Here is a 12,987-nt window from a genome sequence, read left to right on the forward strand (position 1 = left end):
CAGCTATGTTTGTTTTTAAAGTGCTCTATAGATAAAATTATTATTATTATCCTTCTAAATTCCAGTGAATACAAGCCCAGTCAATCCATTCTTTCATATGTCAGTCCCGCCATCCCGGGAATTAACTTGGTGAACCTACGCTGCACTCACTCAATAGCAAGAATGTCCTTCCTCAAATTAGATCAAAACTGCACACAATACTCCAGGTGCGGTCTCACCAGGGCCCTGTACAACTGCAGTAAGACCTCCTTGCTCCTAAACTCCAATCCTCTTGCTATGAAGGCCAACATGCCATCAGCTTTGTTCACTGCCTGCTGTACCTGCATGCTTACATTTAGTGACTGATGTACAAGAACACCCAGGTCTCGATGCACCTCCCCTTTTCCTAATCTGACACCAATCAGATAATAATCTGTTTCCTTGTTCTTGCCACCAAAGTGGATAACCTCATTATCCACATTATACTTTATCTGCCATGCATCTGCCCACTCACCCAACCTGTCACCCAACCAAGTCACCCTGCAGTCTCATAGCATCCTCCTCACAGTTCACACTGCCACCCAGCTTTGTGTCATCCGCAAACTTGTATAGATGTTACAATTAATCTGTGGAATTCTCTGCCACAGAAGGCAGTGGAGGCCAATTCACTGGCTGTATTCAAGAGAGAGTTAGATTTAGCTGTTAGGGCTAACGGAATCTAGGGGTATGGGGAGAAGGCAGGAACAGGGTACTGATTTTGGATGATCAGCTATCATCATATTGATGGCGGTGCTGGCTCGAAGGGCCAAATGGCCTCCTCCCGTACCTATTGTCTAGATTTCTATGTTTCTATTAACACAATGATGTGGTCCATCCAAAACATGTTGTTCTCCCAGCAGAGCGAGATGTCCATAAGGGAATGTTGCTGACTGGCCCGCTCCAGACTGCAGGAGTATCTGGAACCTTACACCCCGGTATGAACATTGATTTTGCTAACTTCAAGTAGCCCCATGCATCCCCTCTCTCTCCATTCCTCCCCCACCAAAGATGTACCAGCTTCACTCATCTTGTTGACGCTCGTTGTCTGTAACTTGTTTTCACCTAGCTCCCCAGTCAACCATGGCCTGTTTGCTTGATCATATCTTTCATTCATTTGTTCCATATCTCTCTACATCACCGTCTATTTCTCTCGTTTCCCCTCTCCCCTAACTCTCATCTGAAGAAGGGTCTCGACACGAAACATCACCCGTTCCTTCTCTCCAGAGACGCTGCCTGTCCCGCTGAGTCACTCCAGCATTTTGTGTCTATCTTCGGTTGAAGGTAGCCTCTGCAGTTCCTTTACTCCACACTAATTCACGGCATACGCAAGGCTATGAAATATATTTTACAGGCATGGTTGAGGCGTACAGTTGTGATGTATCCCAGTGCAGAAGCTTTTACTAAATATAAGTCTCCACAATGTCATGACTCACTTACCCCCCTGAGGGTCCAGCCACTGACCACAGACAAGAGGGACGAGTTGTTGCCTTCCTGTGACGTGGGCCTGCGAAACAAAAAGAAAATCAACCATTAACAACCGTTAACATGGGCGGTAGAGTTACTGCCTCACAGCGCCGGAGACCCGGGTTCGATCCTGACCACGGGTGCTGTCTGCGCGGAGTTTGCACGTTCTCCCCGTGACCCGTGTGGGGTTTCTCCGGGAGTTCCAGTTTCCTCCCACACTCCAAAGACGTGCAGGTTTGTAGGCAAATTGGCTTGGTGTATGTGTAAATTGTCCCTAGCGTGTGTAGGATAGTGTTAGCGTACGGGGTGATGGCTGGTCGCTGTGGACTCGGTGGGCTGAAGGGCCTGTATCTCTAAACTAAACTAAATAACAACATCATTCTCAGACAACAGATTTAAAGTTGAAACGGTCTCACGATGGATGACATTTTCAGTGTCTGCAGAATATTGAGCTCATTATTCCATCCATGCAGATGGGATTGTTTCTTGAAAGTCCTGTCATATAATGGTTTAGAACATAGAACAGTACAGCACAGGAACAGGCCCTTCGGCCCACAATGTCCATGCCGAACGTGGTGCCAGTTCAACATAGGCAACACAGTGGTGCAACGGGTAGAGTCGCTGCCTCACAGCGCCAGAGACTCAGGTTCGATCCTGACCTCGGATGCTGTCAGATTCAGATTCAGATTCAGATTCAATTTAATTGTCATTGTCAGTGTACAGTACAGAGACACCGAAATGCATTTAGCATCTCCATTGAAGAGCGACATAGCAAACGATTTGAATAAATCATAATAAGTGTCCGGGGGGGGGGTGTTGATTGGCAGTCACCGAGGTACGTTGTTTAGTAGAGTGACAGCGGCCGGAAAGAAGCTGTTCCTCGACCTGCTGGTTCGGCAACGGAGAGACCTGTAGCGCCTCCCGGATGGTAGGAGGGTAAACAGTCCATGGTTGGGGTGAGAGCAGTCCTTGGCGATGCTGAGCGCCCTCCGCAGACAGCGCTTGCTTTGGACAGACTCAATGGAGGGGAGTGAGGAACCGGTGATGCGTTGGGCAATTTTCACCACCCTCTGCAATGCCTTCCGGTCGGAGACAGAGCAGTTGCCATACCATACTGTGATGCAGTTGGTAAGGATGCTCTTGATGGTGCAGCGGTAGAAGTTCACCAGGATCTGAGGAGACAGATGGACCTTCTTCAGTCTCCTCAGGAAGAAGAGACGCTGATGAGCCTTCTTGATCAGAGTAGAACGTTGAACTGTCTGTACGGAGTTTGTCCGTTCTCCCTGTGACCACGTGGGTTTTCTCCGGGTGCTCCGGCTTCCTCCCACGCTTCAAATACGTGCGGGTTTGCAGGATAATTGGTCAAGGTCAAAGGTCAAAGGTCAAAAACTTTATTTGCCATTTGTGCTTACACACATAGGAACTCTTGTGCGGTTGTTCAGAGAGTCAAGTCAAGTTAAAAAGACACACAGAAGACGCATAATCTGTAAAAACATATACAGGGGAAAGTGAGAGCATTGTAAATTACACAAACCCTATATAAAAAGTGTTGATTGAATTGTAAATTGCACAGGCCCAGGAGACAATATACTATAATATAATATGATGTGCTATGAGGTAGGTCAGGACATCAGTTCATTTTGTTTTGGCCAAGAGTCTCACTGTGGCAGGGAAGAAGCGTGTTCTGTTTGTGACGATGCTGTCTGCTCGTCTGTGCCTGAGGTTGGATGTGCAGTTTTTGTGTTTGAGCAGGGAGTGAGCTGGATGTAGTGTGTCTCTGATGATTCTCTCTGCTCTTTTTTGACAGCGCTGTGTATAGATTGTATCCATGGAGGGGAGTTCCGTTCTGATAATCCTCTCTGCAGTCTTTATGACTCTTTGCAGAGCCTTCCTCTCTGTCTGTGTGGTGTTTCCATACCACACCGGGATGCCTGTGTTGAGGATGCTCTCTATCAGTCCTTTGTAGACCTGGGTGAGAGGGCGACAGTGCAGACCAGCTTTTCTGAGCAGCCTGATGAAGTACAGCCTCTGCTGGGCTTTTTTCACTGTGGCAGCAGTGTTCAAAGTCCAGTTCAGATCTGATGTTACTTGTAATCCCAGGTATCTGTATTGTCCCTCTGTGAAACATAGAAACATAGACAATATGTGCAGGAGTAGGCCATTCGGCCCTTCGAGCCTGCACCGCCATTTAATTTGATCATGGTTGATCATCCAACTGTATCCTGTACCTGCCTTCTCTCCATACCTCCTGACTCCTTTAGCAACAAGGGCCACATCTAACTCCCTCTTAAATATAGCCAATGAACTGTGGCCTCAACTACCCTCTGTGGCAGAGAATTCCACAGGTTCAAGATTCTACACAAATAGGTGCAGACGGGTCACAAACAGCCGGGGCAGGCAGCATCTCTGGAAAATATCCACGCGGTCACGGGGAGAATGTACAAACCGTGCGGACGGCGGCCGTGGTCAGAATCGAACCGGGTCTCTGAACGTGAGGCAGCAACTCTATTGCTGTGCCACTGTTTCCTGGCGCACTCCCCTCATTTCTGATTTACTAGTGCCATCCCCTAAATCCCCATTTACTGATGTCCTCCCCTAATTCCCCTATTAGTTCCCCATTTACTGGTGCCCTCCCCTAATTCCCCATTTACTGGTGCCCTCCTCTAATTCCCCATTTACTAGTGCCCTCCTCTAATTCCCCATTTACTAGTGCCCTCCTCTAATTCCCCCTAGTGCCCTCCTCTAATTATTTACTAGTGCCCTCCACTAATTGCCCTCCTCTAATTCCCCATTTACTGGTGCCCTCCTCTAATTCCCCATTTACTAGTGCCCTCCCCTAATTCCCCATTTACTAGTGCCCTCCTCTAATTCCCCATGTACTAGTGCCCTCCCCTAATTCCCCATTTACTAGTGCCCTCCCCTAATTCCCCATTTACTAGTGCCCTCCCCTAATTCCCCATTTACTAGTGCCCTCCTCTAATTCCCCATGTATCAGTGCCCTCCCCTAATTCCCTATTTACTGAGGCTTGCTCTTTTTGCACTAGGCTCGCAGCTTGTGCGCCCGGATCGTAGTTTGCAGACGAGGTTTGCAGCTTTCGGCTCACACTTTTCGCACCAGGCTCGCAAATGTAACACCAGGCTCGCAATTTTCGAATTGCCCCCTAGTGTGCAGGGAGTGGATGAGAAAACGGGATAACATAGAACTAGTGTCTATTGACTATCACACCCACATACAATACCCCTCCTTTTCTTTAAGGAGACTTAAGCATTTAGACGATATAAACTAAAGGTTTTTATGCCCACTGTTTTAATGAAACGTTACAGCTGCAAGTTTAGAAACATAGAAAATAGGTGCAGGAGTAGGCCATTCGGCCCTTCGAGCCTGCACCGCCATTCAATGTGATCATGGCTGATCATCCAACTCAGTATCCTGTACCTGCCTTCTCTCCATACCCCCTGATCCCTGTAGCCACAAGGGCCACATCTAACTCCCTCTTAAATATAGCCAATGAACTGTGGCCTCAACTACCTTCTGTGGCAGAGAGTTCCACAAATTCACCACTCTCTGTGTGAAAAATGTTTTTCTCATTATTTCATCCTTCAGCCTCTTAACCTGGTCACATCCATCACCAATGACCTTTGCGCAAGTCAGATCTGTTAGTGACTGTACCCTGAGCACAGAGATCTTTCCAGAGATAAGGATCCGTAGATGAGTGGCTGTGTCATAGACCATATTAGGCTTGGTTTCCACTGAGTGGGCGGTGATGTGTGGTTTTAAGGTGGGTGACTCATGGCAGGAGAGTGAAACTTTGCTGGCCCCCACACTAAACGAATGATTTATCCCCGAATAACATCTCTGAGTGTGATTACAACTCCCACAATCTGCCCATCACAATGCTGGCTCAGCGGTAGAGTTGCTGCCTCACAGCGCCAGAGACCCGGGTTCGATCCCGACTACGGGTGCTGTCTGTACGGCGTTTGTACGTTCTCTCTGCGACCTGCGTGGGTTTTCTTCAGGTGCTCCGGTTTCCTCCCACACTCCAAATTAACTAAGTTTATTGGCCAAGTATTCACATACAAGGAATTTGCCTTGGTGCTCCGCCCACAAGTAACAACATGACACACAGTGACAGTTACGAATGACACAGAAAACACTAAACATTAATAATAATAAAACATTAATGATAAAACACCATGTGAACCAACAAAATACCAGATCAAAGGGAGGCTACAGATTTTTGGCTGTTGCGTAGAGCAACTACTCGTGGATAAAAACTGTGAAGGCGGGTTTGAAGGTTAATGGGCTTCGGTGAATTGTAGGATGGTGCTAGTGTACGGGGTAATCGCTTGTCAGCGAGGGCTCCATGGGCCGAAGGGCCTGTTTCTGCGCCGTTTCTCCAAAGTCTAAAATATTTGGTATCAGCCAGCATGTGCAGTTCCTTCCTACACACATTACTGAGTCTAGCTCTGCCTCCTACAGTTCTGTCCACAGTACTGTACTGAGAAAAACATTACCTCCTGTCACATCAACATACTGCCCACTATAAAGTGGACAAGCCAGGCGTTCTGGAATGGCCAAACACAAGATAATACACCAAGCCCAAACACACCAACCTGTACTCCTGTCCACCTCATCACGGACACTCGGACTATCTTTGATCGGACTTTACTGGCTTTACCTTGCACTCAACGTTATTCCCTTATCATGTGTAGGAAATAGAAACATAGAAACATAGAAATTAGGTGCAGGAGTAGGCCATTCGGCCCTTCGAGCCTGCACCGCCATTCAATATGATCATGGCTGATCATCCAACTCAGTATCCTGTACCTGCCTTCTCTCCATACCCTCTGATCCCCTTAGCCACAAGGGCCACATCTAACTCCCTCTTAAATATAGCCAATGAACTGTGGCCTCGACTACCCTCTGTGGCAGAGAGTTCCAGAGATTCACCACTCTCTGTGTGAAAAAAGTTCTTCTCATCTCGGTTTTAAAGGATTTCCCCCTTATCCTTAAGCTGTGGCCCCTTGTCCTGGACTTCCCCAACATCGGGAACAATCTTCCTGCATCTAGCCTGTCCAACCCCTTAAGAATTTTGTAAGTTTCTATAAGATCCCCTCTCAATCTCCTAAATTCTAGAGAGTATAAACCAAGTCTATCCAGTCTTTCTTCATAAGACAGTCCTGACATCCCAGGAATCAGTCCTGACATCCCAGGAATCAGCACTGAATGAACTGCAGATGCTAGTTCAAACCGAAGATAGCAGGACAGGCAGCAGCATCTATGGAGAGAAGAAGGAATGGGTGACGTTTCAGGTAGTGATCCTTCTTCAATTCTGATTCTGATGAAGATTTCTTGACCCGAAACGTCACCCATTCCTTCTATCCAGTGATGCTGCCTGTCCCGCTGAGTTACTCCAGCATTCTGTGTCCCATATCATGTATCTGCACACTTTAAATGGCTCAATTATAATCATGTATTGTCTTTCTGCTCACTGGTCGGCTAAAACACAACTAAAACAAACATAGCGCAGTACAGCACAGGAAGAGGCCCTTCAGCCCACAATGTATATCCCTCCATTCCCTGCATATCCATGTGCCTGTCTAAAAGCCCCTTAAACACCACTATCGTCTCTCCCCCCACCACCACCACCACTGGCAACACGTTCCAGGCACCCACCACCCTCTTTGTGAAAAGACTTGACCCACACATCTCCCCTCTTAACCTTGTGTATTACTCAGAATAGAAAAAAATTTGCAGACACAAAAAACTGCAGATGCTGGAATCCTGAGTAGAAAACAGTGCTAGAGTAACTCAGCGGGTCAGGCAGCATCTGTGGAGAACATGGATAGGTGACGTTTCACAGAGTGCTGGAGTAACTCAGCGGGTCAGGCAGCATCTATGGAGCTAATGAAATAGGCAACGTTTCGGGCCGAAACCCATAAGGGTTTCGGCCCGAAACGTTGCCTATTTCCAGAAGGATTTCGGCCCGAAACGTTGCCTATTTCCTTAGCTCCATAGATGCTGCTGCACCATAACTGAGTGGGTCAGGCAGCATCTGTGGAGAACATGGATAGGTGACGTTTCACAGAGTGCTGGAGTAACTCAGCGGGTCAGGCAGCATCTGTGGAGAACATGGATAGGTGACGTTTCAGGTCAGGCCCGTAGTTCATTTTGAATGAACACTGGTCCTGAAATGGTACAGCATTGGCTACTAGTGACATGTTCAATTTCCTCCATCATATGCTTTAAATACTATTTTTTTTAAATTAAGATACTCCGTGAGAAAGGATATCAACACTTTTGATAACACTCGAGCAAAAATAACATCCAGATAAAATCTCTGATTATATTTGAAAGCCATTTTAAAAGCAGAACCTCCCAACAGACTCTGCACAGAAACGTGAGAAATGCATGTCCCCAAATAACTGAGCCTTGTGTTAAATAGAGAGATCACTTCATTAAAATCCAGTAAAGTATTTTCAGAAAATGTTTAAGGATTTCAGAACACTGATGCAATCATGAAGAAAGCTCATCAGAGCCTCTACTTCCTGAGAAGATTACGGAGAGTCGGTTTGTCAAGGAGGACTCTCTCTAACTTCTACAGGTGCACAGTAGAGAGCATGCTGACCGGTTGCATCGTGGCCTGGTTCGGCAACTTAAGCGTCCAGGAGCGGAAAAGGCTGCAAAGAGTTGTGACCACTGCCCAGTCCATCATCAGCTCTGACCTCCCCTCCATCGATGGGATCTATCGCAGTCGCTGCCTCAAAAAGGCTGGCAGTATCATCAAGGACCCACACCATCCTGACCACACACTCATCTCCCCGCTACCTTCAGGTAGAAGGTACAGGAGCCTGAAGATTGCAACGTCCAGGTTCAGGAATAGCTACTTCCCCACAGCCATCAGGCTATTAAACACAACTTCATACAAACTCTGAACTATAACAGCCTATTGCACTTTATCTGTTTATTTATGTGTATATTCATATATGGTCTATGGTATATGGACACACTGATCTGTTCTGTATTTATGCCTACAATATCCTGTTGTGCTGCAGCAAGCAAGAATTTCATTGTTCTATCTGGGACACATGACAATAAACTTTGTGTTCAAGAAAGAACTGCAGATGCTGGAAAATCGAAGGTAGACAAAAGTGCTGGAGTAACTCAGTGGGTGCAGCAGCATCTATGGAGCGAAGGAAATAGGCAACGTTTCGGGCCGAAACCCTTGGGTTTCGGCCCGAAACGTTACCTATTTCCCAAGGGATTCGGCCCCGAAACGTTGCCTATTTCCCAAGGGATTCGGCCCCGAAACGTTACCTATTTCCCAAGGGATTCGGCCCCGAAACGTTACCTATTTCCCAAGGGATTCGGCCCCGAAACGTTGCCTATTTCCCAAGGGATTCGGCCCCGAAACGTTACCTATTTCCCAAGGGATTCGGCCCCGAAACGTTACCTATTTCCCAAGGGATTCGGCCCGAAACGTCGCCTATTTCCTTCGCTCCATAGATGCTGCTGCACCCGCTGAGTTTCTCCAGCACTCTTGTCTTGTGTTGAGGTCTGTAGACAGCGCCCTCTGCTGCCAAGTCCCTCAGAGATCTCGCAGCAAGAGAAACCACATGCCAGCAACAACTAATCCCAGCCCCTGTCCCACATAGGCGACTTTTTAGCTTGACTTCTCCTGACGTGGGTGCAGCCGTTGGTTGGCGCCGGTATCGACTTTGGTGAATTCCATTGGCGACTACATACCTCCCTGATGGATATCTACACCTCCCGCTGCCTTAGCAGGGCAAAGAAGATCATCAAGGACAGCTCCCATCCTGCGTTTGGACTGTTCGACCTGCTGCCCTCTGGAAGGCGCTATAGGTGCATCAAATCCAGGACAAATAGACTCAGGAATAGTTGCTTTCCGAAAATTATAACTACTCTGAATTCAAATTCACACATGCACTGACTTCACAGCCCTACACCTGGACTTCCATCTGTATATATGTATATAGCGCCGCAGAATTGTGCACCTATCCCCCACCCCCCTTCTCCCTTCTGTTTTTTGTTTTTCTATTTCTTGTTTTTTGTACTAAATTATATGTATGCACTGAGTACGAGCAGCTTTCAATTTCACTGTACATGTATAGTGACAATAAATGGCATATATATATTGTCGCGGGTGGACGCAGGTTGCCGTAGGTGGATGTCCTAATGGGGTCGCCAGCTGTCGGTAGCTTGCCTTAGCTTGACGTCGACTAGGTGGTAGGTTGCTGTAGACATTGTTGTAGGGGGTTCAAACGCCGGTTTTTCAGCGACCCGCTCCGACAGCTACGACCCGCTTCATAGCAAAAGGATTTGAGTATAGGAGCAGGGAGGTTCTACTGCAGTTGTACAGGGTCTTGGTGAGACCACACCTGGAGTATTGCGTACAGTTTTTGGTCTCCAAATCTGAGGAAGGACATTATTGCCATAGAGGGAGTACAGAGAAGGTTCACCAGACTGATTCCTGGGATGTCAGGACTGTCTTATGAAGAAAGACTGGATAGACTTGGTTTATACTCTCTAGAATTTAGGAGATTGAGAGGGGATCTTATAGAAACTTACAAAATTCTTAAGGGGTTGGACAGGCTAGATGCAGGAAGATTGCTCCCGATGTTAGGGAAGTCCAGGACAAGGGGTCACAGCTTAAGGATAAGGGGGAAATCCTTTAAAACCGAGATGAGAAGAACTTTTTTCACACAAAGAGTGGTGAATCTCTGGAACTCTCTGCCACAGAGGGTAGTTGAGGCCACAGTTCATTGGCTATATTTAAGAGGGAGTTAGATGTGACCCTTGTGGCTAAGGGGATCAGGGGGTATGGAGAGAAGGCAGGTACGGGATACTGAGTTGGATGATCAGCCATGATCATATTGAATGGCGGTGCAGGCTCGAAGGACCGAATGGCCTACTCCTGCACCTAATTTCTATGTTTCTATGACAGTGACAGCCGCTGAAAAAATCGCCTAAGTGGGACATGCCCATGACTAAGCACCCCCCTCTATCTCCGCCCCTCCCCCATCCTAGTCATTGTACTAGTTTAATTGTTGTCTTGTTGAGTCTCATTTTCACCTAGCCCCCAGCGAACCATGGCCTGTTTCCTTTATCATCAGTATTTTTTTGCCCATCTCTCCTTCATTTGTTCTAATATAATAACTTTATTTATAAATAATAATAACTTTATTTATAAAGCACTTTAAACAACTGCAGTTGCCACAAAGTGCTGTACATGAGAACTCATGGACAAGAAGTTATTACAAACCATTAAAAACCGTAAAACAAAGGAATATAAAACAGTAAAAATTAAAAAGACATTAAAAGCACTAAGAACAGGAGCAATGTCTCAGCCAGTGTCGAAAGCCAGAGAATAAAAATGAGTTGTTAGGGTGGATTTGAAGATGGGGCCTGTCTGATGTGCAACGGCAAGGTGTTCCAGAGTGCCGGAGCAGCAACAGATAAGGCTCTATCCGCTCTGAGCTTCCGCATAGACCTTGGTTCCTATATCTCTCTCTACATCACCGTCTATATCTCTTGTTTCCCTCGCCCCCTGACTCTCAGACTGAAACATAGAAATATAGAAATTAGGTGCAGGAGTAGGCCATTCGGCCCTTCGAGTCTGCACCGCCATTCAATATGATCATGGCTGATCATCCAACTCAGTATCCCGTACCTGCCTTCTCTCCATACCCCCTGATCCCCTAAGCCACAAGGGCCACATCTAACTCCCTCTTAAATATAGCCAATGAACTGGCCTCAACTACCCTCTGTGGCAGAGAGTTCCAGAGATTCACCACTCTCTGTGTGAAAATTGTGAAGTGTGAAGAAGGGTGGGTGCCTGGAACGCGCTGCTAGGGGTGGGTGGTGGTGGAGGCAGATACACGTCACACATCCCAAAACGTCACCTATTTCTTTTCCCCACAGAAAACTGAGACGTGGAAAACCCTTTTCACCCAGAGAGTTGTGAATCTGTGGAATTCTCTGCCACAGAGGGCAGTGGAGGCCGATTCATTGGATGTTTTCAAGAGAGAGTTAGATTTAGTTCTTAGGGCTAAAGGAATCAAGGGATATGGGGAGAAAGCAGGAACGGGGTACTGATTTTGGATGGTCACTCCTGCACCTATTTTCTATTTTCTATGCTGCCTGCCTTCAACATTAGTTTCACATTATTCCACTCTCATGTACTCTGGTGCTGACGTATTTTGGGACCTGCTGCTGAATGAAGTCCAGAATAGAAAGACATTAGGTTGTCGTAACCAAGACACAGGTGGATCAACTCACAGCTAAACACCCGTGACATTGAATCATACCCCATTCAAATAAAGGGTTGAGGTGCCAGTGTAACTCAGTGGCTCAGGCAGTATCTCTGGAGACTCATTGGGCTGAAGAGTCATACAGTCATTGACTCGTAGAGTGATACTGCGTGGAAGCAGGCCCTTCGGCCCAACTTGCCCATGCAGACCAACATATCCGATCTACACCAGTCCCACCTTCCCCGCGTTTGGTCCATATCCCTCCAAACCTGCCCTAACAATGTATCTGTCTAAAGGGCCTGTCCCACGAGCATGCATCCTGCCTACGGCTAGCGCGACCAAACCGGAAGCGAGGGCTGCGCAGAGGTCGAGTTCGAGCGAAGTCCGCGGGAAGTTCGCGCGTGACGTACGGCGTTAAGACGCTGCGCACGCCCGTCGTGGCGCTGCGTACGGCGACGAGGCGGCTGCGGGCCGGCAGGCCGTTGCCGCGCGGAATTTTTGAACACGGTCAGTTTTTCGGAGCCCCGCGCGATGTCGGGACCAGCTCCGCACAACTCCATACGGCTCCGGCGATCGAAGTGGGACCGGCACCGCGAGGCCGTACGGCTCAAGCGACCACGTTAGGTCGCGCTTGCCGCATGGAGTCGCATGCTCGTGGGACTGGCCCTTAACTGTTTCTTAAACGTTCTTGCGATAGTCCCAGCCTCAACTACCTCCTCTGGCAGCTCGTTCCATACACCCACCACCCTTATGTAAAAAAGTTACTCCTCAGATTCCTATTAAATCCTCCCCCCCCCCCCCCCCCCCCCCCCACCTTAAACCTGCTTCCTCTTGTACTCGATTCCCCTACTCTGAACAAGAGACTCTGTGCGTCTACCCCATCTATCCCTCTCATAATTTTGTATCACACCTCACCCTCTCAGGCTCCAAGGAAGAGAGTCCTTGCTTGCTCAACCTCAGTACAGGTACTCAAGTCCTGGCAACATCTGAACCCGAAACGTCACCTATCCGTGTCCTCCACAGATGCTGCCTGACCCGCTGAGTTACTCCAGCACTCTGTGCAACGTCACCTATCCATGTTCTCCACAGATGCTGCCTGACCCGCTGAGTTACTCCAGCACTGATGTGAAACGTCACCTATCCATGTTCTCCACAGATGCTGCCTGAACCGCTGAGGGTTACTCCAGCACTCTGTGAAAACGTCACCTATCTATGTCCTCCACAGATTCTGCC

General features: G+C 47.8%; 1 protein-coding gene across 2 annotated transcripts in view; it reads right to left on the bottom strand.

The window, feature by feature from the left end:
* The window catches only part of arhgef3 (Rho guanine nucleotide exchange factor (GEF) 3), a 140,853-nt gene that overhangs the window by 111,731 nt on the left and 16,135 nt on the right, over positions 1–12,987 (bottom strand). For both annotated transcript variants that reach the window (XM_055647529.1, XM_055647530.1), the window contains exon 2: positions 1,456–1,522. In XM_055647529.1, coding sequence (XP_055503504.1) covers positions 1,456–1,522 — 67 coding nt within the window. The remainder of the gene's footprint in view (positions 1–1,455; positions 1,523–12,987) is intronic.

This window comes from Leucoraja erinacea, chromosome 16 (assembly GCF_028641065.1).
Source record: "Leucoraja erinacea ecotype New England chromosome 16, Leri_hhj_1, whole genome shotgun sequence".
NCBI classification, from domain to species: domain Eukaryota; kingdom Metazoa; phylum Chordata; class Chondrichthyes; order Rajiformes; family Rajidae; genus Leucoraja; species Leucoraja erinaceus.